General features: G+C 48.7%; 1 protein-coding gene across 1 annotated transcript in view; it reads right to left on the bottom strand.

Annotated features, from left to right (window-relative positions):
* fer1l6 (fer-1 like family member 6) overlaps nt 1-26,651 on the bottom strand; it is a 193,624-nt gene that overhangs the window by 143,167 nt on the left and 23,806 nt on the right. The window contains exons 4-7 of the mRNA XM_038810140.1: nt 17,761-17,815; nt 17,522-17,653; nt 5,711-5,773; nt 3,207-3,285 (exon numbers count right to left, since the gene is read on the bottom strand). Coding sequence (XP_038666068.1) covers nt 3,207-3,285; nt 5,711-5,773; nt 17,522-17,653; nt 17,761-17,815 — 329 coding nt within the window. The remainder of the gene's footprint in view (nt 1-3,206; nt 3,286-5,710; nt 5,774-17,521; nt 17,654-17,760; nt 17,816-26,651) is intronic.

Raw genomic sequence — 26,651 nt, 5'->3', positions numbered from 1 at the left:
AACCTGCCCGCATCTATCCTATCTATTTCCTTCATAATTTTTAATGTTTCTATAAGATCCCCCCTCATCCTTCTAAATTCCAACGAGTACAGTCCCAGTCTACTCAACCTCTCCTCATAATCCAACCCCTTCAGCTCTGGGATTAACCTAGTGAATTTCCTCTGCACACCCTCCAGTGCCAGTACGTCCTTTCTCAGGTAAGGAGACCAAAACTGAACACAATACTCCAGGTGTGGCCTCACTAACACCTTATACAATTGCAACATAACCTCCCTAGTCTTAAACTCCATCCCTCTAGCAATGAAGGACAAAATTCCATTTTCCTTCTTAATCACCTGTTGCACCTGTAAACCAACCTTCTGTGACTCATGCACTAGCACACCCAAGTTACTCTGCACAGAGGCATGCTTTAATATTTTATCGTTTAAATAATAATCCCGTTTGCTGTTATTCCTACCAAAATGGATAACCTCACATTTGTCAACATTGTATTCCATCTGCCAGACCCTAGCCCATTCACTTAACCTATCCAAATCCCTCTGCAGACTTCCAGTATCCTCTGCACTTTTCGCTTTACCACTCATCTTAGTGTCATCTGCAAACTTGGACACATTGCCCTTGGTCCCCAACTCCAAATCATCTATGTAAATTGTGAACAATTGTGGGCCCAACACAGATCCCTGAGGGACACCACTAGCTACTGATTGCTAACCAGAGAAACACTCATTAATCCCCACTCTTTGCTTTCTATTAATTAACCAATCCTCTATCCATGCTACTACTTTACCCTTAATGCCATGCATCTTTATCTTATGCAGCAACCTTTTGTGTGGCACCTTGTCAAAGGCTTTCTGGAAATCCAGATATACCACATCCATTGGCTCCCCGTTATCTACTGCACTGGTAATGTCCTCAAATAATTCCACTAAATTAGTTAGGCATGACCTGCCCTTTATGAACCCATGCTGCGTCTGCCCAATGGGACAATTTCTATCCAGATGCCTCGCTATTTCTTCCTTGATGATAGATTCCAGCATCTTCCCTACTACCGAAGTTAAGCTCACTGGCCTATAATTTCCTGCTTTCTGCCTACCTCCTTTTTTAAACAGTGGTGTCACGTTTGCTAATTTCCAATCCACCGGGACCACCCCAGAGTCTAGTGAATTTCGGTAAATTATCACTAGTGCATCTGCAATTTCCCTAGCCATCTCTTTTAGCACTCTGTGATGCATTCCATCAGGGCCAGGAGACTTGTCTACCTTTAGCCCCATTAGCTTGCCCATCACTACCTCCTTAGTGATAACAATCCTCTCAAGGTCCTCACCTGTCATAGCCTCATTTCTATCAGTCACTGGCATGTTATTTGTGTCTTCCACTGTGAAGACCGACCCAAAAAACCTGTTCAGTTCCTCAGCCATTTCCTCATTTCCCATTATTAAAACTCCCTTCTCATCCTCTAAAGGACCAATATTTACCTTAGCCACTCTTTTTTATTTTATATATTTGTAAAAACTTTTACTGTCTGTTTTTATATTCTGAGCAAGTTTACTGTCATATTCTATCTTACTCTTCTTTATAGCTTTTTTAGTAGCTTTCTGTTTCCCCCTAAAGATTTCCCAGTCCTCTAGTCTCCCAGCAAACTTTGCCACTTTATATGCTTTTTCCTTCAATTTGATACTCTCCCTTATTTCCTTAGATATCCACTGTCGATTTTCCCTCTTTCTACCGTCCTTCCTTTTTGTTGGTATAAACCTTTGCTGAGCACTGTGAAAGATCGCTTGGTAGGTTCTCCACTGTTCCTCAACTGTTCCACCATAAAGTCTTTGCTCCCAGTCTACCTTAGCTAGTTCTTCTCTCATCCCTTTGTAATCTCCTTTGTTTAAACACAAAACACTAGTATTTGATTTTACTTTCTCACCCTCCATCTGTATTTTAAATTCCACCATATTGTGATTGCTCCTTCCGAGAGGATCCCTAACTATGAGATCATGAATCAACCCTGTCTCATTACACAGGACAAGATCTAGGACCGCTTGTTCCCTCGTAGGTTCCATTACATACTGTTCTAGGAAACTATCGCGGATACATTCTATCAACTCCTCCTCAAGGTTGCCTTGACCGACCTGGTTAAACCAATCGACATGTAGATTAAAATCCCCCATGATAACTGCTGTACCATTTCTACATGCATCAGTTATTTCTTTGTTTATTGCCTGCCCCACCATAACGTTACTATTTGGTGGCCGATAGACTACTCCTATCAGTGACTTTTTCGCCTTACTATTCCTGATTTCCACCCAAATGGATTCAACCTTATCCTCCATAGCACCGATGTCATCCCTTACTATTGCCCGGATGTCATCCTTAAATAACAGAGCAACACCACCTCCCTTACCATCCACTCTGTCCTTCCGAATAGTTTGATACCCTCGGATATTTAACTCCCAGTCGTGACCATCCTTTAACCATGTTTCAGTAATGGCCACTAAATCATAGTCATTTACGATGATTTGTGCCATCAACTCATTTACTTTATTCCGAATACTATGAGCATTCAGGTAAAGTACACTTATGTTGGTTTTTTTACATCTGTTTTGAATCTTAACATCTCCAGTTTTATTCCTTTTGTTATTACTGGGCCTATTCACTGAGCTCCCCTCAGTCACTGTACCTTGTACTGTTGCCCTTTTAGATTTTTGACTATGTCTTCTCTGCCTTGCACTTTTCCCCTTACTTCCTTTTGCTTCTGTCCCTGTTTTACTACCTTCCAACTTCCTGCATCGGTTCCCATCCCCCTGCATCGGTTCCCATCCCCCTTGAGATGGGGTTACTAGTTACAGGGATAGGTTGGAAGTGAGGGCTTAAGAGAGGTGCTCTTTCCAAGGGCCGGTGCAGACTCGATGGGCCGAATGGCCTCCTTCTGCACTGTAAATTCTGTGATCCTGTGATTGCTGGGTCTGCCAGCACATTGAACTCCGTGTAGCTCGGAGTGCAATTCCGGTAACGGAGCTCACCCAGTATTCCTCCGGATGCTACGATATGTCCAGTCTTCAGATGTCCCACACAATCCAGCATGTCCGGAAGAACAGCCAGGAAAGCACCTCCCCACCATTACCTCGCCCCCCCCCCCCCCCCCCCCCCCCCCCCCCGACCCACCCACCCCAAACCCCATAGCTTTGACTTGAGCTGATAATATTTGAATGTACCTGGTTCGTTGTGAACTGTTCCCACATCCAGCTTAAATGCTCCTATCAACGTCGTACCAATCAGTTTGGAATGCAAAACCTGGGTAATTACATCAATGTTTAGACAAATAGGAAATGTTAACCAACTGAGCTAGATGTGAAGAATGAAATTCAATTTATTCCTGTACTTTTTCATTAAATCTACTAAACATGTTGAAGCTTGGATCAGGTAATTTGCTGATATTTCTTTATTCTTGAAATAAAGGTGTGCTCAGTCCTCTACTGTATTCCCTATACATACGAGTGTGTGGCAAGATTTAACTCCAACTCAATCTGTAAGTTTGCGGATGATACGACTGTGGTGGGCCGTTTCTCAAACAACGGCGAATCGTTGGTGTATCGAAAACAACCTCTCTCTAAATGTCGGAAAGGACAAGGAACTGATCATCGACTTCAGGAAGCGTAGCACGACACACACTCCCATTTGCATCAATGGCTCCAAAGTAGAGATGGTCGATAGCTTTAAGTTCCTGGGGGTCACCATCACCAACAGTCTGTCCTGGTCCACTCACATTGATGCAACAGTCAAGAAAGCCCAACAACGTCTCTACTTCCTATGGAAGCTAAAGAAATCTGGCATGTCTGCATCGACTCTCACTTCTACAGATGTGTGATAGAGAGCATCCTATCCGGCTGCATCACAGCCTGGTATGGCAACTGCTCGGTCCAAGATCGCAAGAAACTGCAGAGTGTGGTGAACTCAGGCCAATGCACCACACAAGCTTGCCACCCTCGCATTGATTCTATCTACACCTCCCGCTGCCTCAGAGACCCCTCCCACCCAGGCTTTACCTTATTCCAGATCCTTCCATGAGGCAGAAGATACAGAAGTCTGAAGACCCGCACATCTAGACAGAGGAACAGCTTCTTCCCCACAGCTACTAGACTCCTCAACAACTCCCCTCGGACTGTTCCCTGTAAGAACACTATTCACGACGCCCTATGCTGCTCTTGCTCATGTATTTGCTTTGTTTGCCCCTTGTTCCACACTGTAACCAATCATTGTTTGTTGATGTACCATTTGTCAATGTTCTCTGTCGATTATTCTTTTTGTCTATGTGCGTACTGTGTACGTTCCCTCGGCCGCAGAAAAATACTTTTCACTGTACTTCGCTACATGTGATAATAAATCAAATCAAATCAAAATCAAAATGTAAACTTTTAGGTGTGAAATTTGGACCTAATTACATGAAACAAACAGGAAGACAATTTTTAATGTATTTTTAATAAGCATATCCTCATAGTTTATTTTTATGGTTTCCTTAATTGGGTTTCATAGCCTCTGACCTGATCTTGTAGCCACAGTGTTTATTTGACTGGTCCAATTTAGTTTCTGGTCAATGGTAACCCCAGGATGTCGATAGAGGGGGATTCAACGATGGTAATGCATTGAATGTGAAGGACCGATGGTCAGATTCTCTCTTATTGGTGATGGTCCTTGTGTGGCAAAAACGTTACTTATCACTTGTCAGCCCAAGCCTGGATATTGCCCAGGCCTTGCTGCATTTGGACATGGACTGATTCAATACCTGAGGAGTCACAAATGGTACTGAACACTGTGTAGCCATCAGCGAACATCCCCACTTCTGACCTTGTGATGGAAGGGAGGTCTTTGATGAAGCAACTGAAGATAGTTGGGCCAAGATACTACTGACTGAAAGGGTGTTGGAAACAGTTTCAATTGTGGCGTTCAAAAGAGAATTATTGGAAAAAGGGGGGGGGGGGGGGGGGGGGTGGACAGCAGCAGCGGAGTAGCACCAGGTGCATTGTTCTTTCAGAGAGCCGACACAGATATGACAGGCTGAATGGCCTTATTGTGTATTTGAACCATTCCATGATTCAATAGAAATAGCGATCGGGGATGATCATGGCAAACTGCTAACTCACTGGTGTTGAGGTTACACTAACCCGGCACGTTTAAAATCACAGCGAGAACTCTTCCACTTGCATAAACGCTTTAGAACATAGAACATAGAACAGTACAGCACAGAACAGGCCTTCGGCCCTCGATGTTGTGCCGAGCAATGATCACCCTACTCAAACCCACGTAACTACCCTATACCCGTAACCCAACAACCCCCCACACCCTTAACCTTACTTTTAAGGACACTACGGGCAATTTAGCATGGCCAATCCACCTAACCCGCACATCTTTGGACTGTGGGAGGAAACCGGAGCACCCGGGGGAAACCCACGCACACACAGGGAGGACGTGCAGACTCCACACAGACAGTGACCCAGCCGGGAACCGAACCTGGGACCCTGGAGCTGTGAAGCAATTATGCTAACCACCATGCTACCGTGCTGCCCTGACTTTGCGGACTACCGTGCTTTGCAGACTAACTTTTCCGAAATTGTCATGAGATTCAATTATAGAACAGTGGCTAGTTAAAACTTTGCAGCAGCTTTTATCTGATTGTTTACAAAATTCAATTTAAAATGTGTATAATGTGGTGATTACTTACTGAAAGTTTAATGATTCTGTCGAACAATATTTCTGCCGGGCCAATGTAATCAAACACAAAATACTGCAAAGATAGAATGAGTAAGTAATTAATCGTGTCACAGTAAATATTTTACACCATACAACTGCACAGCCCAATACCAACACAGAGGTGTTAGAAGTAGCCAACATGTAGCTTAATCTGAAACAAATAGGGAATTAGGGAAAGGAGCATTAATGGCTCAAATGGAATTTTATTTCTTGATTGTTCATTGGGGTTCGAAAGTTTTTTCTTGCTATCAATCGAAATGAAACAAAAACCTTGTTAAACATAAGAACATAAGTGGCGGGATTCGGGCCATTGGCGCGACGCTGGTCGCGGGTCGCTATACGCGGCCGGGTCGCCGATTCTCAGCACGGGATGGGCCGAGTAGCCACTCTAAAAAGGCAGAGGCCCGCTGGCACCATCCACACCTGGTCGCAGCCGGCGGGAACTCTGCGCGCAGGGTCGGGGGGCGGCCTGTGAGGGGTGAGGAGGGTTCCGACCCCCGGGGGGGGGGCCTCCAATGGGGCTTGGCCCGCGATCGGGGCAAACCGATCGGCGGTTCGGCCTCTCGCTCCCCGGGCCTATTTTCTTCACCGCCGGCCCCTGAACTCCTGCACCATGTTGTGTCGGGGCTGGTGCATTGAGGGAGGCCACCGCGCATGCGCGGGTTGGTGCCGGCGCCACTGCGCATGCGCGAATCCCGCGGCGCACAATCTGCGCTGGGATGGGAGGCTGGAGAGGCGTGAACCGCTCCAGCGCCATGCTGGCCCCCTGTAGGGGCCAGAATCGGTATTCCCAGCGGCCCGTTCACGTCATCGTGAAACGTGACGGCGTTTCCGACGGCACGGACACTCTGCCGCCGAATGGGAGAATCCCGCCCAAGAAGTAGGAGTAGGTCATTTGGCCCCTCGAGCCTGCATTCAATAAGATCATGGCGGTCTTCTGCCTCGGGTTGCAACTTCCCGCATAATCTCCATATTCCCTGATTCCCAACCCAAAAATCTGGAAATCTGACATGAATATTCTCAACAACGCAGCATCTATAGGTCTCTGGAGTGGATAATTCCCAAAGATTGACACCCTCTAAGTGAGGACATTTCTTCTCATTTCAGAACAAAATGGCTGACCCCTTATTCTGGGACTGTGATCACTTGCTTTAGATTCCCCAGCTATGGGAAACAGTTTTCCAGCATCCACACAGTAAAGCTCTTAAAAATGTTGTATGCTTCAATGAGACCACAGGCATACACATTATACCCCCCCCCCCCCTCCCCCACAACCCAAATCAATGAGCTTGCAGGCAGCAGGTAGGCCATTTTGATTCCCTGAATGATTTTTCATCTGCCCTCCTGACCACTCTGAGTCTCCCACAATTTTATAGTGGGATGGTCAAGGCCCAGTCCAGCCTGCTGATGTGCCATCAATTCAACTCAAGACACATTTAGGATCCGAGCTGTGGCTTTAATCAGCTAGTTGTTAGCCCGGCGGTCGACTACAGAGAATGACCGACCGCCGGGAACTCTGGGTACTTATACCCCGCCTCAGAGGCGGGGCCTACTTGCCTCTCGACCAATTGGAGAGCAGTCACATGACTAGTCCCAACCAATCGGACGAGAGGCACATGACGAGCCAGAGCCAATGGGAAGCCAGTGCTCTGCACCAATGGCAGTGCTCATATCCATACCACCACACCTGCCCATGCCCCAATTTATTTAGGCACTCAATGACCGCTCAAGGGCCATTTCTCACCCAGCCTCAATTTGTAGGTGGGCAGGATCTAACTGTGCTTTGACTGAGTTTCAATAAGAGAGACTGAATACAGTTGTGAAAGTTTCTCCATTATTTATAGCTACTGAGGACTTATTTTATTTTATGTCTGAACAGGTTATCCAGGCAATAAAACAAAAAGCTGAGGAAAAATGAAATATCAATATATATTTACTTTTACACACAATCGATTTATATTTGTAGTGTTTTGTGAACTTGATACCTTTCCTCCAAAATAAGAATCAATATCACATCTGCCATTACTTCGTAAGCGTCCATTTCATTTAGCAGTAAATGCTACCCAGTTTGTGTTTATTTTTTATTGACTTTATACTACAATTTTTAAAAAGTTTTTTTTGCAAAATTATATATTTCTTTCTTCTTCCTGCTCTGTGGCTCTCCATGCCACACATCATTCCTAATAAAGCGTGTGTGTGTGTTTGTGTGTACATGTGTGTGTGTGTGTGTGTGCGTGTGTGTGTACGTGTGTGTATGTGTGGACGTGTGTGTATGTGTGTGTTAGTGTGTACGTGTGTGTATGTGTGTACGTATGCGTGTGTACGTGTGTGTATGTGGGTTGTGTGTACGTGTATGTGTGTCTGTGCATGTACGTGTATGTGTGTACATGTCTGAATGTATGAGAGTGTGTATATATACATGTGTGTATGTGTCTGTGTGTACATGTGTGTGTACATATGTGTGTACGTGTGTGTGTGTACATCTGTGTACGTGTGTGTATGTGTGTCTGTGTACGTGTATGTGTGTACGTGTGTGTGTATGTACATGTATGTGTGTACATGTCTGTATGTACGCGGGTGTGTGTATATATACATGTGTGTACGTTTCTGTGTGTACGTATGTGTGTGTGTATACATCTGTGTACGTATGTGTATATGTGTCTGTGTGTACGTGTATGTGTGTACATGTGTGTGTGTATATGTACATGTGCATGTATGTGTGTACATGTCTGTATGAACATGTGTATATATGTGTGTTTGTGTATATGTGTGTGTACGTGTGTGTACCTGTGTGTGTGTGTATACGTGCTTGTGTGCATGTGTGTGTATGTACGTAAGTGTATGTGTGTGTACGTGTCTGTATGTACATGAGTATGTGTGTACGTGTCTGTCTGTACATGAGTGTGTTTATATACGTGTGTGTGTCTATGTGTGTGTGTGTATGTGTCCATATGTATGTGAGTATATGTGTATATACACATGTGTGTGTGCGTATGTGTGTGTGTGTACTTGTCTGTATGTACATGATTGCGCGTATATAAGTGCGTGTGTACGTGTGTGTGTACGTGTCTATGTACGTGAGTGTCTGTGTGTGTGTATATGTGTGTGTGTGTGTCTATACGTGTGTGTAGTGGGCAGGGTGGATGGGGCAGAAGGAGAGGCAACCTCCAGTCCTTTGTCAATGATGTTTTATTATTGAGGTGTGCAGGAATTTTCAAGCAGCTGCTCTATGGAATTTTCCAAATATCCGAATGGAAAAAAAGTTGCTTTCCACTCAGCAGTCCCTGTGCAACATAACGAAGATTGGTGAGCCAATGTGTGAAGATTCTCAGGTGCGGACACATGGGGCGCGATTCTCCGCCCCCCACGCCAGGTGGGAGAATAGCGGGAGGGCCTCCCAACATTTTTCACGCCCTCCCCCTATTCTCCCCCCCCCCCCCCCCCACGCCCGATCCACGCCACGAATCGCCGCTCGCCGTTTTTCACGGCCAGCGTCGATTCGCCAAGGCCAATGGGCTGAGCGGCCGGGCCTTCACGCCCGTTTCAACACAGCAGCAAACACACCTGCTCGCTGCCGTCGTGAAATGGGCACCAGATGCCCGTTTGGGGCATCTGGGGGCCCGATTGGCACGGCAGTACCACGGCCGTGCCAAGGGGGGCATAGGCCCGCGATCGGTGCCCACCAATCGCCGGCCGTGCGTCCGCAACGGACGCACTCTTTTCCCTCCGCCGCCCCCGCAAGACATGGTGGCTTGACCTTGCGGGACGGCGGAGGGAAAAGAGTGCCCCAAACAGGCATCTGCCGCCCGTTTCACGGCGGCAGCGTGTAGGTGTGTTTGCTGCTGTGTTGAAACGGGCATGAAGGCCTGGCCACTCGGCCCACCGACCTCGGAGAATCGCCGCTGGCCGTAAAAAACGGCGAGTGGCGATTCATGGCGTGGGTCGGGCGTGGGAGGGGGAGAATAGCGGGAGGCCGTGCAAAATGTCGGGAGGCCCTCCCGCTATTCTCCCACCCGGCGTGGAGGGCGGAGAATCGCGCCCAAAGAGTATGTCCTGTTATATGGGTCGCCCCGTTGTGGCAGTGTCACCTCTGGGTGTGTCTTGAATGCCCATTGGTCGCGTCCTATCTTACTGACCTAGTGGTTGAATATCTGTGTGTCATGATGTCTCTGGTGCTCCCTCTAGTGTTTATTTAGTCCCAGTGTATTTACATTAACCCTTTGTGTATTTACAGTGATGCATATCACCACAGTATTAAAATGGAATGCAAGAATTTACCACTGTGTTGCTGCCGCCTTTGTGGCTGGTGCCATTCTGCTGGGTCCTTTGAATAGGTGGCCTAACTACATGCCTGAAGAAAGTGGCATGCTGACTTCAAATATTTAAATTGGAGTCTTATAATGTCAATGGAAATCCAATGCTGCCTTTGGGCTAAATTGGGATGAGTGTAGGCCATGTACATTGTGCCCTGTCTCTGCTGGCAGCTGGGCAGCTGAGGAAAGATAGATTGTTCAAGGAATCTGAGAGACTGATAGGGGCTGGAGCAGCTGAGCCTTTGTCCTCCTCTCTCCCCACCTCTGCCTGATATTAAACTAACCCTGATTTTGGCTGACTGACCGGCTCTCACCAGGCCTCCCGGTAGGACCAGCAGGCACCCAGCCGGATTCTCAGATTGCACACCGAGGGATTCGCTCTTTCTGTATTTTTACTACCTCCAACGCTGAAGGTGAATATGTTTGAGCCACTGTTGGTCTGTTTATCTGTAAACAATAAGGGCAATTCTCCTGCCACATTGCACCCTGCATGTCGGGCAAATACCGGGAGTGCCCTGAAACGGGATTTGCGCCGGGCATCAAACAGTTTGCGATATTCCAGGGTCCTCCCACCAGACGCAATCAGCTTAACACCAAGTCAGGGCATGAACCTGATTATTACTCATTTCTATATAGATTTTAATATGCCAAGGTGGCTTGATGCCGAAACTTCCAGGCATGTGCAATGTTCCCACCTGTCGGTGTGACCTGGCGCCGATGGGAATCACTACTGGTCTCTTGCTGACCACGCCAGGGGGCTTGAAGGCCATAGTAGTCACGGGTGGTCAGGGAAGTGGCAGATTGCCGCTGCCAGGATGGAAAGGGGCACTGCCGAGGGGCACTGCTAAGGGGCTAGAGGGCAGTACCAGGTTAGCACTGCCAAGGGTCTGGGCCTGAAGGGGGTGGGGGCCATTGGCGACCCCTGGCATAGTGCTGCTCACTTGCGGGGGGGCTGGTGCCAGCGTTTGGGGGGGGGGGGGGCTGATACCGTTGAGGATGGGAGAGGGGTGTGATTTCGGTGAGGGTGGGAGGTGGTCAAGTCACCCTAATGTATGTGGGGGGACGTTACCTGAACACAGTGGCGGGAGAAGTTGTCCCTCTGTGGTCAAGGGGTGGAGTGTTCCCCTTGTCTGCATAGGGTCACGATGTCCCCCGGAGGGGCGGCGGGGAGGAGCGGGGTAGTCCTGTCACTTAACTTTGAGAGGCGCCCTGATCTCTGAGGTGCCACCCCTTCTCAATGCTGGTACAAAACACGCCCCCTCCAAAGAAATGACCAAGTGCCCAAAAAGACACTTTAGTGAGAATTGCACCCATTATTTCTCGAAGATAAAAAATGGTGGCCGGATTTCAAGAAAACCTGTTGCACAGATAGGGCATGGCCAACGGAAGAAGGGATTAGTTTTTGGCAACGAGGCATATGCGGATCCTGGAGTTTTTAACCATCTAACTTTATGGCAGAGGGCAACTTGACTTTTTTGAGGATGTTGTGGGTTCTTTTATTTACGTTGCTATTGGTTATTTTAGAATGTTGTGGACTGCCGTGGTGGAATTTGTTACAGCTCTCAAAACGTGAGCAGGGTTTTCCGAGCAGGTTGTTGGGTGCAGATTATCCTCAATGGGATGTGAGGTATATTTTCCAGTCCCCCCCACCGTGAGAATCATCCTGGGCAGGATGGAAAATTTGACGGACTATTAAAAGGTCCATTGACCTCGGGCGGGAATTTCAGACCTCGGGCGGGGGGGGGGGGCAATTCAAAAACACCAGAAACTGAATTTTTTTTTTTAATTTCAGCTTTTTAGCAAAAGACCATCAGGCAAGCAGGGAAAAGCCACAAGGAAGGGTTGGGTAATTGTAATAATGTGGAGTTAACACAGCATGGCAGAGGTATATGCTCTACTGAGCACCCTCTCCACTTGTTAGGGATCTTCTTTTTTTTAAACTCTGAATGCTGTTTGGATCCGTTCTAAACTTACGTTTAAAAACTTGCTTATACTCAGATCCTAAACCACCGTAATGCGTTCACAACACGTGCAACGCTACGACAAAGAAAGCACAACAGTGCCTATACTTCCTCAGGAAACTTAGGAAATTCGGAAATTAATTTTAATTTTACAGTAACAATCATCTAGCATCAGGGCCGTATAGTTAATTGCAACTCAATCTAACAATAATTTATTTTAAATTAATTACTTAGTGCTTAAATGTCACTCAGCAGGGTGCAGTGCTCCAACTGTGAGATGTGGCAGAGCTGTGACGCTTCCAGCGTTCCGGTCAACTACATCTGCAGCAAGTGTAACCAATGGCAGCTACTCACAGACCGCGTGGTTCGGTTGGAGCAGCAATTGGATGCACTTAGGAGCATGCAGGTGGCGGAAAGCATCATAGATAGGAGTTATGGAGACGTGGTCACACCCAAGGTGCAGGCAGAGGGTGACCACCAGAAGGGGCAGGCAGTCAGTGCAGGAATCCCCTATGGTTGTCCCGCTCTCGAACAGGTTTACCACTTTGGATACTGTTGGGGGGAATAGCATATCGGGGGAAACAGCAGAAGCCAGAGCAGTAGCACCACGGCTGGCTCTGATGTTCAGCAGGGAGGGTCAAAGTGCAGTAGAGCAATAGTCATAGGGGACTCTATAGTCAGGGGCACAGATAGGCGCTTCTGTGGACGTGAAAGAGACTCAAGGATGGTATGTTGCCTACCTTGTGCCAGGGTCCAGGATGTCTCAGAATGGGTAGCGGGCATCCTGAAGGGGGAGGGCAAACGGGCAGAGGTTGTTGTACATATTGCTACTAACGACATAGGCAGGAAGGGGAATGAGATCCTGCAACAGGAGTTCAGGGGGCTAGGCAGAAAGATAAAAGACTTACAACCCTCTAGAGTTGTAATCTTGGGATTACTCCCTGTGCCACGTGCCAGTGAGGTTAGAAATAGGAAGATAGAGCAGCTAAACACGTGGCTAAACAGCTGGTGTAGGAGGGAGGGTTTCTGTTATCTGGAACACTGGGAGCTCTTCAGAGGCAGGTGTGACCTGTATAAGGACGGGTTGCATCAAAACTGGAGAGGCATAAATATCCTGGCCGCGAGGTTTGCTTGTGTCACATGGGAGGGTTTAAACTAGTATGGCAGGGGGGTGGGTACCGGAGCAATAGGTCAGAAGGTGAAAAGATTGAGGGAGAACTAGGGAATAGGGCCAGTATGGCTCTGAGGAAGAGCAGACAGGGGGATGTTGCTGAAAACAGCGGGACTGGTGGCCTGAAGTGCACATGTATTAATGCAAGAAGTATAATGGGTAAGGCAGATGAACTTAGAGCTTGGATTAGTACTTGGAACTATGACGTTGTTGCCATTACAGAGACCTGGTTGACGGAAGGACAGGATTGGCAGCTAAATGTTCCAGGATTTAGATGTTTCAGGCGGGATAGAGGGGGATGTAAAAGGGGTGGCGGAGTTGCGCTACTGCTTGGGGAGAATATCACAGCTGTACTACGGGAGGACACCTCAAAGGGAAGCAAGGCTATATGGGCAGAGATCAGGAATAAGAAGGGTGCAGTCACAATGTTGGGGGTTTGGACGGGGCAGAGTTTGTAAGGAGCATCCAGGAGGGCTTCTTAAAACAATATGTAGATAGTCCAACTAGGGAAGGGGCTGTACTGGACCAGGTATTGGGGATTGAGCCCGGCCAGGTGGCAGAAGTTTCAGTAGGGGAGCATTTCGGGAACAGTGACCACAATGCAGTAAGTTTTAAATTGCTGCTGGACAAGGATAAGAGTGGTCCTAGGGTGAATGTGCTAAATTGGGGGAAGGCTAATTATAACAATATTAGGCAGGAACTGAAGAACCTAGATTGGGAGCGGATGTTTGAGGGTAAATCAATATCTGATATGTGGGAGACTTTCAAATATCAGTTGAAAGGAATTCAGGACCGGCATGTTCCTGTGCGGAAGAAGGATAAACATGGCAAATTTCGGGAACCTTAGATAACGAGAGATATTGTAGACCTTGTCAAAAAGAAAAAGGAGGCATTTGTCAAGGCTAGAAGGCTGGAAACAGACAAAGTCTGTGTGGCATATAAGGAAAGTAGGAAGATACTTAAGCAACGAGTCAGGAGGGCTAAAAGGGGTCACGAAAAGCCATTGGTATATAGGGTTAAGGAAAATCCCAAGGCTTTTTACACGTACATAAAATGCAAGAGGGTAGCCAGGGAAAGGTTGGCTCACTGAAGGACAGACAAGGGAATCTATGTGTGGAGCCAGAGGAAATGGGTGAGATATTAAATTAATACTTTGCATCAGTATTCACCAAAGAGAAGGAATTGGTGGAGTCTGGAGAAGGGTGTGTAGATAGCCAGGGTCACATTGAGATCCAAAAAGACAAGGTGTTGGGTGTCCTGAAAAATATTAAGGTAGGTAAGTCCCCAGGGCCTGATGGGGTCTACCCCAGAATACTGAAGGAGGCAAGAGAGGAAATTGCTGAGGCTTTGACAGACATCTTTGGATCCTCACTGTCTTCTGATGATGGCCCGGAGGACTGGAGAATAGCCAATGTTGTTCCTTTGTTTAAGAAGGGTAGCAAGGATAATCCAGGGAATTACAGGCCGATGAGCCTTACGTCAGTGGTAGGGAAATTACTGGAGAGAATTATTTGAGACAGGATCTACTCCCATTTGGAAGAAAATAGACGTATTAGCGAGTTGCAGCATGGTTTTGTGAAGGGGAGGTTGTGTCTCACTAACTTGATAGAGTTTTTCGAGGAGGTCACAAAGGTGATTGATGCAGGTAGTGCAGTGGATGTTGTCTATATGGACTTCAGTAAGGCCTTTTACAAGATTTCTCATGGCGGACTGGTACAAAAGTTTTTTTTAATATAAATTTAGAGTACCCAATTCATATTTTCCAATTAAGGGGAAATTTAGCGTGGCCAATCCACCTACCCTGCACATCTTTGGGTTGTGGGGGGGGGGGGGGGAAACCTATGCGAACACGGGGAAAATGTGCAAACTCCACATGGACAGTGACCCAGAGCCGGGATCGAACCTGGGACCTCGGCGCCGTGAGGCTGCAGGGCTAACCCACTGCGCCACCGTGCTGCCCGACTGGTACAAAAGTTGAAGTCACACAGGATCAGGGGTGAGCTGGCAAGGTGGATACAGAACTGGCTAGGTCATAGAAGGCAGAGAGTAGCAATGGAAGGGTGCTTTTCTGATTGGAGGACTGTGACTAGTGGTGTTCCGCAGGGATCAGTGCTGGGACCTTTGCTGTTCGTAGTATATGGATTTGGAGGAATATGTAACTGGTCTGATTAGTAAGTTTGAAGACGACACAAAGGTTGGTGGAATTGCGGATAGCGATGAGGACTGTCAGAGGATACAGCAGGATTTAGATCGTTTGGAGACTTGGATGGAAAGATGCCAGATGGAGTTTAATCTGGACAAATGTGAGGTAATGCATTTTGGAAGGTCTAATGCAGGTAGGGAATATACAGTGAATGGTAGAATCCTCAAGAGTATTGACAGTCATAGAGATCTAGGTGTACAGGTCCACAGGTCACTGAAAGGGGCAACACAGGTGGAGAAGGTAGTCAAAAGGCATACGGCATGCTTGCCTTCATTGGCTGGGGCATTGAGTACAAGAATTGGCAAGTCATGTTGCAGCTGTATAGAACCTTAGTTGGGCCTCACTTGGAGGCGAGTGTTCAATTCTGGTCGCCACACTACCAGGAGGATGTGGAGGCTTTAGAGAGGGCGCAGAAGAGATTTACCAGGATGTTGCCTGTTATGGAGGGCATTAGCTATGAGGAGCGGTTGAATAAACTTGATTTGTTCTCACTGGAACGACGGAGGTTGAAGGGCGACCTGATAGAGGTCTACAAAATTATGAGGGGCATAGACAGAGTGGATAGTCAAAGGTTTTTTCCCAGGGTAGAGGGGTCAATTACTAGGGGGCATAGGTTTAAGGTGCGAGGGGCAAGATTTAGAGGAGATGTAGGAGGCAAGTTTTTTACACAGAGGGTAGTGGGTGCCTGGAATTCGCTGCCGGAGGAGGTAGTGGAAGCAGGGACGATAGTGATGTTTAAGGGGCATCTTGACAAATACATGAATAGGATGGGAATAGAGGGATATGGACCCAGGAAGTGTAGAAGATTTTAGTTTAGACAGGCAGCATGGTCGGCACGGGCTTGGAGCACCAAAGGGCCTTTGCCTCTGCTGTACTTTTCTTTGTTCTTTGTTCTTTGACTCTTACCAATTTTTACAGGTGCACCATAGAACGCATCCTATCTGGCTGCACCACAGCCCAAGACCGAAAAAAACTACAGAGAGTTGTGAACACAGCCCAGTCCATCAGGCAAACCCGCCTCCCATCCATTGACTCTATCTACACCTCCCGCTGCCTTGGGAAAGCGGGCAGCATAATCAAAGACCCCTCCCACCCGGGTTATTCTCTCTTCCAACCTCTTTCATCGGGCAGAAGATACAAAAGTCTGAGAACACGCACTAACAGATTCAAAAACAGCTTCTTCACCGCTGTTACCAAACTCCTGACTGACTCTCTTATGGACTGAACTGATCTCTCCTCACATCTTTTCTACTGAGTAGTACTACAGTCCGTAAGCTTCATCCGATGTGTATGTATTCACACCATGGGCGGGATTCTCCGACCAATCACCGGGGGGCGGCGTCAATCCTGCCCCCGGCGTGTCCCGAATTCTCCGCCACCAGAGATTCGGCGGGGGTGGGAATCGCGCCACGCCGGTCGGCGCCCCCCCCCCCGGCGATTCTCCGGCCCGCGATAGGCCGAAGTCCTGCCGCTGTCATGCTTCTCCTGCCGGCGTGGATCAAACCACCTACCTTACCGGTGGGAGCAGGTGGCGCGGGCGGGCTCCGCGGTCCTGGGGGGGGGGGGGGGGGGGGGCGCGGGGCGATCTGGCCCCGGGGGGTACTTCATGGTGGCCTGGCCCGCGGTCGGGGCCCACCGACCGGCGTGCGGGCGTGTGCCGTGGGAGCACTCTTTTCCTTCTGCGTTCGCCTCTGGTCTTCACCATGGCATGCGCGGGGATGACGTCAGTAGCCGCTGATGCTCCGGTGCACGCGCGGACTTCCGCCGAACGGCGAAGTCCCTTCGGCCCGGGCTGGCGTGGCGCCAAAGGCCGTTCACGGCAGCCGGCGGCGCACCAACCACTCCGGCGCGGGCCTAGCCCCTCAATGTGAGGGCTTGGCCCCTAAAGGTGCGGAGACTTCCGCACATTTGGGGCGGTCCGATGCCGGAGTGGTTCACGCCACTCCATCACGCCGGGACCCCCCCGCCCCACTGGGTAGGGGAGAATCCCGGCCCATATATCTATTGCATGTCCTATGCTTTTCATGTATGGAACGATCTGCCTAGACTGTACGCAGAACAATACTTTTCACTCTACCTCGGTACATGTGACAATAGATCTAAACCATTGACATGAGCGATTTGATATTTTTACCTCATTGTAAAATGGGGAATTTGTTGCCTCTTTAACCGTTGTTTGCTTTTTCTCATCTCCGACTTCAATTGCCACCACTGGGTTGATGTTCTCCCCAGCCAGCCGTCGTGCCTCAGTAATGGTGATGGCAATCTGATGCGCACAGGAAAACAAAAATTCTCTGGTGAATAGTTGTCCAGTTGCATTTGTTAAACAGCCTTGAAAAAAGATTACCGGAATCAGTTCATGCGATCTCTCACCTGGTAGTGTTGAGGCTTGTTTTCAATGGGGTGTATTTTGGACACTGGTTTTGATCTGTGAAGGACACTTTGTTAATGAAGTGCAATTCTATCCAGATTTTTTTTACAGTTTGGCAAAATAAATAAATAACTCAAATCAATAATTAGTAACAATCTGCTCATGTTGCAAAATAGTTATTGGGAGGAATATCGTTTACTGCTCTTCCTGGTTTAAAATCAGGCCGCAGATTTCCCATTGAGGACTAATATCATGGGTGGCCCCATTTTAGGGCAGGCACACAGAGAAGTCAAGCACAGTGACAGGGCGGCAGGGTGGCACAGTGGTTAGCACTGCTGCCTATGGCGCTGAGGACCCGAGTTCGAATCCCGGCCCTGGGTCGCTGTCCGTGTGGAGTTTGCACGTTCTCCTCGTGTCTGCGGTGGATTTCACCCCCACAACCCGAAAATGATGTGCAGGTTCGGTGGATTGGCCACGCTCAATTGCCCCTTAATTGGAAAAAAAATAATTGGGTGCTCAAAATTTATATTAAAAAAAATAAGTCAAACACAGTGGGTATAGGGTGAGGTAAAATTAATAACATTGAGTTGCAAAGATTTGTGAGTGGAGAAATCTGTTTGAGCAGTGCTGCTGACAGAATCATGCCGATTTCCTCAGAGACAGGCAGCACCTTGGCCATGTCCTGCTCCCGGCCCTCAGCGTTCATCGATTCATGACAAGGGTTCCGTGGTACTTGATGCACGATCAATAACCACAGAAATGAAGGAGTAGTCCAAATCGAAGGCTTTAATCTACAAGAAGTTTCCCCAGCAGTTTGAGTACAGAAAGAACGATGGCTGCTGGGAAACACGGGTTCTTATACTCCGCCTCGTGGGCGGAGCTACCTTCGTCTTGACCAATGAGAAAGCAACACTTGGGCCAATGGGCAGCGAGCCTTCTCCACCAATAGCAGCTCACACTCCCAGGTACCGTAGTACCTCTAGTCATACTACCACAGTGCTGCTTGCCCCCCCCCCCCCCCCCGGAATCATCATAAATCTCTAGACATGCTGCTGGCTCATTTCTATGCCTTGGACCTCTGCAGGGAGCCTAAAATAGTGGCGATGAGGAACCCGAAACTAATTGAAACAATTAAAGGCTGGAGTCAGAATGGGCCCCTTTCAGACTCAGAAAAGACTCCGCTTTGCAGGCTTCGCTATAGCTGCAGGGACAGAGAGTTCAGACATACTGACAGGATAAAATGAAGAGAAAGGAAATCCAACATGCAGGAGGGAAAAAGCAAAACTAAAATCGAGGATGACTTGAAAACACCGGAGGTGGAATTTTCATGTATGATTCCGGTTGTACTGCTTTCCAAGGCAAGCGCCCACATCCGCGAGCATCCTGCATGCACACAGAAACAACATGGGCTGGATTCTGCATTCTACATGGGCTGAAGTGTTGATGCTGGCGTGGAAATGGTAGCGTTTTACGACCGACAGAATAGCACAAAACGGCCAACGATCTCCCATCTGGTGGGGAGCTAGCGGGCACGCAGCGTAGAGCACCCAGCTCTAGCTGCCGATATGGCTGGAGAATTGACAGGTCCATGGCCGCACATGCACACGGTGGCAACCTGCAGCTACCGCGCCGTGCACAGCCTGCCAAATAGTACCCCGCTTTGGCCAGGACTGAGTCCGCAGCCGCCACGCCGGGTTCCCGACAAAAAATAGCATGAGACCCCCACGCCGTCGCGAAGTCGGCCCATCGGGGGTGGAGCATTGGGGGAGTGTCATGATATACATCAGTGTATCATGATGCAGACACGCGCTGATGGACACACGCAGGGACCAATCAACATGCACAAACACCGCAGCCAATCACCAGTTAGAATACACACACTATAAAGGCAGAGGGCACCACTGTTCCTGTTCATTCTGGGTGCTGCCTCTGAGTGTAACAAGAACTCATCCAGCCCAGCTCAGACTCACAACACGTGCTGAGAGAATCAACTGGATCGGACAAGGCTTAGGTCTCTAGTTCAAGTTAGCATCATTTAGACCCACAGTCATCGTGTGTTAGTTAGTTAGAAGTAGTTAATAAAATTGAGTTGAACCTTCATCAGTGTTGGAAGTGTCTGTTCATCTCTCGAGTCTATACTAGCCAACACGACAGGGAGGGCCTCAGGTAACATCCTGAGGCTGTCCATAGGTCATGCAACGTACTCCTAGAGTATGCTGTTTTGGAGGAGCGGAGCATCACAAAAGCAGCGCCACCCCCGAGTCAACATGATCCAGGTCAACATGACCCGAAGCGACAGGACCCAATCTTTTTTTAATTTAGAGTACCCAATTCATGATTGTTCCAATTAAGGGGCAATTTAGCGTGGCCAATCCACCTGCCCTACACATCTTTGGGTTGTGGGGGCGAAACCCATGCAGACATGGGGAGAATGTGCAAACTCCACACGGACAGTGACCCAGAGCCGGGATCAAACCTGAGGCCTCGGCACCGTGAGGCAGCAGTGCTAACCACTGTGACACCATGCTGCTCCTGACAGGACTCAATCTGATGTGACCCCAGCCAACGTGACCCCAGCCAGCACAACCCCAGCCAACAGCAGCTAAGCTTAGCACGGGAAGTCTCTGACACCAGCCGACACAAGCCGTGCTGACTGGGCCCAACCTTTAGTGTGGGAAGCCTGGTTGATTATTTGCACTGTTTACCTTGCAAACCCTCTCTCACAAGCTGAATCGTGGATGGTGCCATGGGTTGAACCTTACAGCTACCTGTATTTATTACGCAGCGGTAAATCTTACTTTTCCAGTGATTTTATTTAGAGTATAGCTAACCTGGGCTGCTGCATTGTGATATAAATACACCTGGGCCTATATGCAGTATCTGAACATTGAAATGATTTGAAATCCGAAACGCAATTGACCCCAAGGGTTTCGGATAAAAGACACGAGGCATGTGACGTCTTTCATGGCCTTAGGCCACTACACTGGGCTTCGCAGTTAATGGATTACTTTTGTTCTGTAGCAGGGTCAGTTGTCGGATAAATATTGAGGATGCCATTAAGCATTTCTCTGCCCTAATCCAAATACTGTAGTGGGATTGGATTGTCTCCATTCATCTGAAAAGACAGAAGGGACTGCAGTTTACAATCCATCCAGCAGCTCTGACAATAGAATGTTCCTTCTGCATGGCCCTGGGGAGCTCACCTAGATTGTGTGCCATCTGAACCCACAACCTCACCACTCAGAACTCTGAGTGTTACCTCCAAGTAAAGTGGGTACAGATGCTGGGAAATTATGCACAAGACTTTTTCTCTCTTCACTTACATATTTTGTGAATTTAAATGGACTGAAAATCCTAGTTTGGACACCCACAATTTCCTGACCTCCTTTCCAAGCCAACACTGCCCCTTTCCAGGAATACGAAGGCCCACCAGACACAATTCTTCGACCCCCCCCCCGCCGGTTTTCGGGTGGGGGCGGGGATCACGTCGCGCCGGTCAGGGGCCCCCTAGCAATTCTCCGGGCCCTGATGGGCCGAGCGGCCGTCGGTTCCTGGCCAGTCCCGCCGGCGTGAAATGGACATGGTCCCACAAGGTGGGACCTGGCTTGAAGGCCGGCTACTGAAGTCCTCAGGGGGGGCGCGGGGGATCTGGTCCCAGGGGAGGCCCCCATGGCGGCCTGGCCCGCGATCGGAGCCCATTTATCTGCGGGCGGGTCTGTGCCGTGGGGGCACTCCTTCCTTCTGCACCGGCCCCTGTAGGGCTCTGCCATGGCCGGTGCGGAGAAGAACCCCCCCTGCGCATGCACTGGAACACGCCCGCCAGTCTGCGCATGCGCGGAATCATGCTGGCGGTTCTGCGCTTGCGCCAACTAGCACCGGCCCTTCGGCGCCAGTTGGTGCAGCGCCAACCCCTCCGCCACCGGCCTAGCCCCCGGCAGTGAGAAGAATTCCGCAACTTCCAGTTGGTTCACGCCAGAGTGGTTCACGTCGTTCGCCAGCGTCGGGCCATTTCGCCAATTGCGGGAGAATCCCGCCAATTGATTTGTGAGGTACCCCACTGAAATCATTAACTCACAAAATTAGTTATACTATCAAATCCTCAATCCTGGTGCAAAGTCTAAATTAATGGAGAAATGTTTAAAGTGTAAAAAGCCGACATATATCATTTTCGCAATCAAGGATTTGCTTCAACAATTGTAAAGAATAAACTAATCAGCTGTTAATTCCAGCAAAGACTTGCCGTTTTTTCTGTACAAGCGTTTTGCACGTCTATGAATAATGGACCAAAATATGTTCTCACATCCTCCTACTTCTAATTTTACTTGAATGGTTCATTTGTATCACAATGGCACTTTGCAAATTGTTTCACTTTTCAGCATTTCTTAATTTAACAGTTTTCCTTGAATGAATCAGCATATCGTTCACCAAGCAATGAACTATTGCCCACCTTTTACGGGTTATTACTAATCTAAATATACAGCTTAATTGAAAATTGCCCCCACATTGCCCCAAACCTCGGGCTGGATTCTCCGATTTGGAGTCTATATCCTGACGCCGGAGTGGGAACGGTGGCGTTTTACGACTGAAAAATCGGCGCAAAACGTCCACCGATCCTCCATTTGGTGAGGGGCTAGCAGGAGGTCAGCGTAGAGCACCCGGCTCCAGCTGCCGATACGGCCGGTAAATTGCCATGTCCGCCCGCGCCTGTGCATGCGCACGGCGGCGGCCTGCAGCACCCACGCCGTGCAACTTGGCGCCAGCCACACGCAGACCCAACCTGCCAAATAGTGCCCCCTCCCCCCTTTGGCTGGGTTCACCACCCCCGGACCACCCCCCCCCCCCAATAGTGCCCCCAGACCCTGCCAAAGTCCCCCCTGCCCAGGGATCAGCCGTCCCCCGACTGTGGGAGCGCTGGACTGAGTCCGCAGCCACCAAGCCGAGTGCCCGAAAACAAATAACAGGAGAGACCCACTCCGTCGGGAACCCGGCCCGTCAGGGGCGGAGCATCGGGGAGAGGGCCTCAGGTAACATCCAGCCCAGCAAGACAAATCCAAATATCATCTTGGCTCTCTACTCTTGATGATCAGCAGATGGAAAGTGTCATTAACAGGGTTAACAAGCACCACTTACTCAGCAATAACCTGCTCACTGACGCTCAGTTTGTGCTCCACCTGGGCCACTCAGCTCCTGACCTCATCACAGCTTTAGACCAAACATGGACAAATGAGATGAACTGCAGGGATGACTTTGCCATCAAGGCAACATTTGACTGAGTGCGGCATCAAGAAACCCGAATGGGTGGGAATTGGGGAAAGGTTCTTCCCCAATTGCAGCCAAACCTAGAACAATGCAAGAAGGTTGTGGTTGCTGGAGGCCAATCAGCTTAGCCCCAGGACATCACTTCAGGAGTTCCTTCGGGCAGTGTCCTCGGTCCAACCATCTTCCGCCGCTTCATCAGTGACCTTCTCTCCAAGATAACTTCATCTTCCATCAGGCAGAAGATACAGAAGTCTGAAGACCCGCACATCCAGATATAGGTCTTCCCCCCAGCTGCCAGACTCCTCAACGACTCTCCCATGGACTTATCTGTTCCCTGTAAGAACACTGTTCACGATGCCCCATGCTGCTCTTGTTTGGCCCCTTGTTCCACACTATAACCAATCACTATTTGTTGATGTACTATTGTCAATGTATTCTGTCGATCATTCTTTTGTCCACTATGTACGTACTGTGTACGTTCCCTTGGCCGCAGAAAAATACTTTTCACTGTACTTCGGTACATGTGACAATAAATATCAATCAACCAATCAATCAATAAAGTTGTGATGCTTACTGGTGATTGTGGCGTTCAGTACCAATCGTAAGCTGTCTCACATGCAGCAACAACTGAAAACAACATTCAGGCTTGTGTTGATGATAGGTGGCAAGTAACATACATCCCAGGCAAGAGCCATCGCCAACAAGTATCACAAGGTTATGTTCCTTTAATTTTGAAAATATATAATTAAAAAATTTTAACTGACTGGAAATGTTGCTATTTGAAATCAGACAGAATAAAAACTCAAAAATGCAAAGCCACCTTCCAAGGCGAAGGTTTCAAAACCAACAATTTACCCTCAGGGGAGTGCATATAGACATTTCCTATAATTCAGAGACCCATCGAAACTCTTCACTGCCTGAGGAAGAGACATCTAAAATGCAAAATGTTGATCGATATTGAAACAATGGCTGCCACAGACAGGCCCATCCAAAGGCCCCTTCGAAATACACAATGGGTGAAGTATAACCGGCCAGGTGGCAGCCACTGGAGAGGGAGATTGCACAAAAGGTTTCAGCAGAAAACGCAGGCTGAAAGCTACTCGTCCTCTCTTGGAACAAGTGTATTGTCTGGTTTGGAAGCCAGTTTAACTAGAAATCTACCTAACCCGAGGATCTCGTCATAATTGCAACATCTTCTACATCTGACCACATTAAGAAAATCAGCTGATCCAAAACAGTCGCAACATTTAACAATCTACATCTAAAGGATAATCGAAGGATATTGAACCATATATTCTTTTAACCTATTTTTCATTGCACTCTAACTTCTCTTCTTTCCGATACCTATGTGCGTGACATCTCATTTTTATTATTATTTATCCTTTGGTTTACTCTTTCCTTAACGCAACAAAACCTTGTTTAATTGGCTCCTTATTGCTCACCGCTGAAACAGTTAAATACATTCTTATTTGGAAAAGGCATATCCTCGTGAAGAAGAAACTTAAATCTTTGTTGTGACCAATCGAGGAGGCAGAATAGAGGGGAGCCAATTCACTCCTTCTCACCTGGTCATAATACAAGTGAAAGTGTAAACGCCATTTTGACATTTAACAGGATTATCATTTTTGCATCGTCCACCATTGATATCCTGCAGGTTAGGTGGATTGGCCATGATAAATTGCCCTTAGTGTCCAAAATTGCCCTTAGTGTTGGTTGGGGTTACTGGGTTATGGGGATAGGGTGGAGGTGTTAACCTTGGGTAGGGTGCTCTTTCCAAGAGCCGGTGCAGACTCGATGGGCCGAGTGGCCTCCTTCTGCACTGTAAATTCTATGATAATCTATAATTAATCTAGGACAAAGGTTCGGCACAACATTGTGGGCCGAAGGGCCTGTTCTGTGCTGTATTTTTCTATGTTCTATGGTGGTCACCATTAACAGGAAATTACCTGGGTCAGCTATATAAATACTGTGGCTACAACAGGAGGTCAGAGGCTCGATATTCTGCAGCAAGTAACCCATCTCCTGACTCTCCAAAACCTGTCAAGCATCTACAAGCCGCAAGTCAGGAGTGGGATGGAATACTCTCCGCTTTCCTGGGGGAGTGTGGCTCCACGTTACTCAAGAAGCTCGACATCAACCCGAACAAAGCAGTCCACTCAATCGGCACTCCATCCACCACCTTTAACACTCTCCCTCCACCACCGATGCGCAGTGACAACAGTATGTGCCATCGACAAGATGTACTGCAGCAATTTGCTGCAGGATTTCACTTCCCAAATCCACGACCTGTACCACTACAAGAGTCGAACAAATCCCGCACTATCCTGACATGGGAATATATTCCCATTCCTTTATTGTTGCTGTGTCAAAATCCCAGGACCCCTTCCCTATCAGCACTGGGGGTGTGCCTTCACCAGAGGGACCGCAGTAGCCCACCACCAACTTCTTAAGGGCAATTAGGGATGGACAGTAAGTGCTGATCTTCCTAATGCCGCCCACATGGCACTATGAAGTAATTTTTACAAAAACACAGGGGTATTGACAAACGCAATTTGATTCCGAGGAATCAATAGGAATATTGGGCGCGATTCTCTGGCCTTGTTACGCTCTTGCTCAAGAGGAACGAGGCCAGTAAATAATGGGAGAAGCCAAAAACGAGAACCACGCCAAGTGTCGAACAGTTTGCGATGCCACCGGCCTGCTCCCGTAGGCAAGATCGGGATCTCGCCGTGGCATGGCGAGAAACCAATTATCACCACTCAAGCCCTATTTCCATACAATTAACAGAAGCCACCCCATATCCAACGGCCTCCCGTCATTCGTCAGCCTCCCCAGCAAGTGGTCACGCTGGCGTTGATTAGTACACCTTTTGAAAAATATGTACCCGGCAGAAGGGCTTCTGTGGGGAGCTGAGGAGGTGAGCAGCCATCTTTGCTGACAGGCAAGGAGCCCGGGCCACTGGTTTTGCCATCCCAGGGCTCTGTTTGGGGTAGGGGACCCTCGGCTGGGGGCTGGGAAGGAGACAGCCCTGGTTTAGGTGGGCCGCCATGGGACGGTGGGGGAGAGGCGCTAGAGGGGCAACCGGGGGGGGCATCCGCCCTCAGCACCACCATGCCAGCTCCTGGTGTGTACCCGTTCGGGGGGGCAACACTTGTCCCTGCCCGTCCGTCCCACCGACACCCATAACACCCTCCGACTGCTGAAGCCTCTGGCCGTGCAGCTGAACACTGTTGCTAATAGGGAACTGGCAACTGTGGTTAAGTGACCAAGTGGATTCCCGTGGGTGGGCGGGTCAGGTTGCATGTGGGAGTCATTGCCTAGTATCTCAATTAGATCATGTGCCTGAACACTGCGGGAGGCAACACCACACATGCAGCTGCCAACATCTGAATCGCCAGGGGATTGGTTGCAGCTCCAGAGATATACCTACGTTCGGAGGTGGACCACTGCCATGGGGAAGGGTCCAGCGCCCGGTCCAGGTGATGTTATGAGCGGGTGACCGGGGTACAGTTAGGTGCATGCGGCCGGGAATGCGTGGGCTGAGCATTCTGGTGGGGGGAAGGGAGGGCTCAATGGGGGAATGGAGGGCCCCAGGATGGAACCCATTGCTGTTTGTCAGTCTAACACCCTCTCC

This window comes from Scyliorhinus canicula, chromosome 10 (assembly GCF_902713615.1).
Source record: "Scyliorhinus canicula chromosome 10, sScyCan1.1, whole genome shotgun sequence".
NCBI classification, from domain to species: Eukaryota; Metazoa; Chordata; class Chondrichthyes; order Carcharhiniformes; family Scyliorhinidae; genus Scyliorhinus; species Scyliorhinus canicula.
The sequence above is the reverse complement of the archived record's forward strand: the minus strand, read 5'-3'. Positions and strand labels throughout refer to the sequence as shown.